At 56.9% G+C, this 4,893-nt stretch overlaps 1 protein-coding gene across 1 annotated transcript in view; it reads left to right on the top strand.

Annotated features, from left to right (window-relative positions):
* The window catches only part of CADM4 (cell adhesion molecule 4), an 18,671-nt gene that overhangs the window by 12,316 nt on the left and 1,462 nt on the right, over positions 1-4,893 (top strand). The window contains exons 2-8 of the mRNA XM_021709199.1: positions 982-1,128; positions 1,437-1,589; positions 1,836-1,970; positions 2,344-2,508; positions 2,630-2,720; positions 3,098-3,270; positions 4,638-4,766. Of these exons, the coding sequence (XP_021564874.1) occupies positions 982-1,128; positions 1,437-1,589; positions 1,836-1,970; positions 2,344-2,508; positions 2,630-2,720; positions 3,098-3,270; positions 4,638-4,766 (993 nt within the window). The remainder of the gene's footprint in view (positions 1-981; positions 1,129-1,436; positions 1,590-1,835; positions 1,971-2,343; positions 2,509-2,629; positions 2,721-3,097; positions 3,271-4,637; positions 4,767-4,893) is intronic.

The following is a 4,893-nucleotide window of genomic DNA, read 5'->3' as shown; positions in this document are numbered from 1 at the left end:
AAAAAAAAAAAAAAAAAAGATGAGGTTTGTTGAATATACAGAAATCTCCCACACTTGGTGAACTCTTTCTTGCTCTTCAAGATCCAGATCCAAGCCAGACACAGTGGCTCATGTTTATAATCCCAGCACTTTAGGAAGTGGAGGTGAGAGGATTGTTTGAGCTAAGGGGTTCGAGACCAGCCTGGTCAACTTAGGAAGACCTCATCTCTACAATAAATCAAAAAATTAGCTGGGGATGGTGGCGTGTGTCTGTAGTTCCAGCTACTTGAAAGGCTGAGGTGAAAGGATCGCCTGAGCCTAGCAGGGCAAGACTGTGGTGGCTGTGAGCGTGCCACTGCACTCCAGCCTGGGCAACAGAGTGAGACTCCAACTCAAAAAAAAACAAACAAAAAAAACAGATCCAGATCCAGGCTGGGTGCAGGGACTCACACCTCTAATCCCAGCACTTTGGGAGGCCAAGACAGGAGGATTGTTTGAGCCTAGGAGTTTGGGACCAGCCCAGGCAACATAGCAAGATGCCATGTCTACAAAAAAAATCACAAAATTAGCCAGGCACGGTGGCTTATGCCTGTAATCCTGACACTTTGGGAGGCTGAGGTGGGAAGATTGAGTCCAAGAGTTTGAGACTGTGGTGAGCCTTCAGTGTGTCACCATACTCCAGCCTGGGCAACAGAGTGAGATCCCGACTTACAACAAAAAGTTCCAGATCCAAGGAAGTTTCCTTGTAGAGCCCTCTCTGACCACTGATCTCTGTAGGTAGTTCTAGTCTCTCCTTTGGGCTCCTGGTGTGCCCTGTGCCGCTCTCTAGAGCAGGGAGCAGGTTTTCCCCTTGTCCCGGACTCTAGCCTGCAGGAAATATTGGGTGCAATGAACTGAATGAGAGGGGAAGGAGGATTGGAAGTTTGAATGAGAGAGGAACAGAGGCAGAAAAAGACGGAATTGCAGCCATCAGTGAATCTTCTATCTTGTCTGTCTGTCCAGGGGCAGGACAGGAAGTACAGACAGAGAATGTGACAGTGGCTGAGGGCGGCGTAGCTGAGATCACCTGCCGTCTGCACCAGTATGATGGGTCCATAGTTGTCATCCAGAACCCAGCCCGGCAGACCCTCTTCTTCAATGGCACCCGCGGTGAGTTCTGGGGACCAGGATCCTGAGTCTTGAAGGAAGAGAGGGCTGGGGCCTGAACTTCTGTGTCCTGAAGAACAACACATCTGAGAGTCTGGACTCCTAGGTCTGCCGAAGGATAGGGCTGGGGGCCTGGACTCCTGATCCTGAATAATTCTGGGTCCCTAAGGGAGTAAATAGTTGGACACCTCCGCCTCAGAGGTATGGCTGGAGAAAAGAAGCAGAGGGCTGGACTCTAAGCTCCTGGAGCAAGGGTGGGACTCTTGGGCCAGGACTCCCCAGGTTCACGCCTTTGCCTTCGCTCTCTCAAGCCCTGAAGGACGAGCGTTTCCAGCTTGAGGAGTTCTCCCCCCGCCGGGTGCGGATCCGGCTCTCAGATGCCCGCCTGGAGGACGAGGGCGGCTACTTCTGCCAGCTCTACACAGAAGACACCCACCACCAGATTGCCACGCTCACTGTACTAGGTAACGTCCTCCCCCTTCTTGGGCTCACCCGCCTCCTGTCTTCTGGGCTTCTCTCTTCTCCGGAGACCTTCTGACCCTGGCTGTTTTAACATCCGGGACATCTGGCTCCAGTAAATATGCTCGACCTCTGACCCCTGCCACCTGGGACCCTGGTTCCCTTTGGTTCCTGGGATCCGGCAGCCAGATCTCTCTGATCCCCGCTCGGCGCCTTCTTTAACCCTTTCCTCCCCCTTCTCCCCGTGGCAGTGGCCCCGGAGAATCCCGTGGTGGAGGTCCGGGAGCAGGCGGTGGAGGGCGGCGAGGTGGAGCTCAACTGCCTGGTTCCACGGTCCCGCCCGGCTGCCACGCTGCGCTGGTACCGGGACCGCAAGGAGCTGAAAGGTACCCGGAGCGGGATGCCGACGAGGGGTGGGACTTGAGAGGAGGCGGGGTTCCAGGAGGCGGGGTCTAGTAGAGGCGGGTTTACATGTGGGCGGGACTTGGAGAGCAGCGCCCAGGTTCTGAAAGACCCCCTCCAACATTCAGTATGTATCAATATGAAGCAATCGAACGGATTGATAGTTGAGAAAGCGTGGGAGTGAAAGTGGGAGGAGCTTTGGGATGAGGCACGTGGCTAGGTTTGGGGAGGAGCGAGGCAGGAGGCGGGGCCTATAGGTAAGGGGCGGGGCTTGGCAATAGGCTGCCTTGGGATTGGCTTGGGCCAGTGGGCGGGGCCGGAATCCTGGCCTGACGGCGTCTGGGCGGGGCGTGGCAGGAGTGAGCAGCGGTCAGGAAAATGGCAAAGTCTGGAGCGTGGTGAGCACAGTGCGGTTTCGTGTGGACCGCAAGGACGACGGCGGCATCGTCATCTGCGAGGCACAGAACCAGGCACTGCCCTCAGGCCACAGCAAGCAGACGCAGTACGTGCTGGACGTGCAGTGTAAGTGCCCGGCGGGCCGGGACTGGGGGGGGGTCCTAACACCGGCTGCCCGCCCTCGGGAGGATCCCTGACCCCGCGTGGTGACCCGGAAACCACGGTCTCTTCTTACTTTTGCCCGCAGACTCCCCCACGGCCCGGATTCATGCCTCGCAAGCTGTGGTGAGGGAGGGAGACACACTAGTGTTGACGTGTGCTGTCACGGGGAACCCCAGGTGAGCTCCGGGGCCCGAGCCTCCCGGGACCTGAGAAGAGAGATGGAGATCTGGACACCTGAGTCGCGGGAAGGAGGGACGTGAAGGCGGAGGGGTCCGGGGGCTCGGACTCCCCGAGCCTGAGGATGGAGACACTGGGGCCCTGGACCTCTGGATTCTGAGAGTGGGAGGGATTGGGAGGGCTGGGATTCCCAAGATCCAGGTGGTGAGTGTAAGTTGGGCCCGGGGCTGCTGTTTTTTCAGGAAGGAAAGGGGCAGTAGGCCTCTTATTTGGAGGTCCCTGCAAGGTGACACTTGCATGTCTAGATTCCTGACAAGTCAGGAGTGGGTGCTGGCACTTAGGTCCCTAAGCCTCACTATACTTTACCCCCGCCCAGGCCAAACCAGATCCGCTGGAACCGGGGGAACGAGTCTTTGCCGGAGCGGGCCGAGGCCGTGGGAGAGACGCTCACGCTGCCGGGCCTGGTATCCGCGGATAACGGCACCTACACTTGCGAAGCGGCGAACAAGCACGGCCACGCGAGGGCACTCTATGTGCTCGTGGTCTACGGTGAGGGCAGGGGGCGGCCACTGGGGACTGGGCTCAGGGCAGGGGCCGGGCGCCAGCGTCCTGGGCGGGGAGGGGCTTGGGCAAAGAGGCCTCGTAATTCAGGGGTTCTGCAGCCAACAGAGTTCTTACAGTTCTGGGGCCAGATTGGCCGGCGGGGTTCAGCTGGCTGGGCGGCATGCTACTGCGGGTAACTTAAGCTGTCCGCGCCTTAGTTTGCGCATCAGTAAAGTGGAAATAAACACTAGCATCTACATCATTAGGCTGATGTGAACATTATGTGAGCTAAATAAGTAAAGCGGTTGGAATAGTCCCTCGCACGTAATAAGTGTTATGTGCTTAGCTCTACTAAGGTGGGGCAGGAATTTTGGAAGTAGTTGGGCCCCAGACCAGCGCTTTATATGTCTGACAAGCTGCGAAGGGCCTTGGACCTGCTTCTTGGACTTGGACGGACTTGAACTCTGTTTCTTCAGTGGAGGAAAAAAAAAAAAAACTGAGTAGCCGGGCTCGGTGGCTCAGCCTGTAATCCCGCGCCTTTGGGAGGCTGAGGTGAGTGGATTGCCTGAGTCCGCGGATTCGAGACCCGCCTGGGCAGCGAGACCTCATCTCTACAATAAATCAAAAAATCAGCCGGGCGTGGTAGCGCATGCCTGTAATTCCGGCTACTCGGAAGGCTGAGGCGGAAGGATCGCCGGAGCCCAGCAGGTCGAGGCTGCGGTGGCCGGGAGGGGCCACTGCACTTCAGTCTGGGCAACAGAGTGAGACTCCAACTCAAAAAAAAAAAAAAAAAAAACTGAGTCAAAAGAAAAGGGATGTGCGGCCGGGCACAGTGGCCCACGCTTGTAATCCCAGCGCTTTGGGAGGTGGAGGCGAGAGAATTTTCTCAGCCTAGGGGTTCAAGACCAGCCTGGTCAATTTAGCGAGGCCTCATCTCTACAGTAAATCAAAACATTAACCGGGTGTGGTGGCGCGCACCTGTGGTTCCAGCTACTCGGAAGGCTGAAGTGGAAGGATTGCCTGGGCCCAGGAGGATGAGACTGTGGTGAACTGTGAGCATGCCATTGCACTTCAGCGTGGGCGACAGAGTGAGACTCTGACTTAAAAAGAAAAAGGGAGAGGGCATGTGTAAAATAATTTATGGGAGAGACCAGGCAGTGTACAAAACGCGCATTCCTTGAAGTGAAGCATCTGGAAAGAGTGGAGCCATAAGAAGGGACTACAAGGTGGCAGTAATTTCTGAGGGCCATGGCACATAAATTTAGGGGTGCAGTTAGGTGTCGTGTGCAGAATGCCGTAAGAGCTTGGCAGCGATAGGGCCAGACTGGGCCCATGCTCTGATGACCCGGTCCTGCTCCCTGTCCCTCTGGCAGACCCCGGTGCGGTAGTAGAGGCTCAGACGTCGGTTCCCTATGCCATCGTGGGCGGCATCCTGGCGCTGCTGGTGTTTCTGATCATATGTGTGCTAGTGGGCATGGTCTGGTGCTCTGTACGACAGAAGGGTGAGTGGCAGCGGGGCCTGAATTCAGCGAGGGTTGTGGTTGGCTGTGTTCAGGGAGAGGCGGGGTCTAGAGCCCAGATTCGAAAGTGGGTGGGCCAGGATAATGGGGGGGGGGGGTTTCGGGGCCC

The sequence above is a fragment of the Carlito syrichta genome, unplaced genomic scaffold (assembly GCF_000164805.1).
Source record: "Carlito syrichta isolate Samal-C Ts95f unplaced genomic scaffold, Tarsius_syrichta-2.0.1 Scaffold169151, whole genome shotgun sequence".
NCBI classification, from domain to species: Eukaryota; Metazoa; Chordata; class Mammalia; order Primates; family Tarsiidae; genus Carlito; species Carlito syrichta.
The sequence above is the reverse complement of the archived record's forward strand: the minus strand, read 5'-3'. Positions and strand labels throughout refer to the sequence as shown.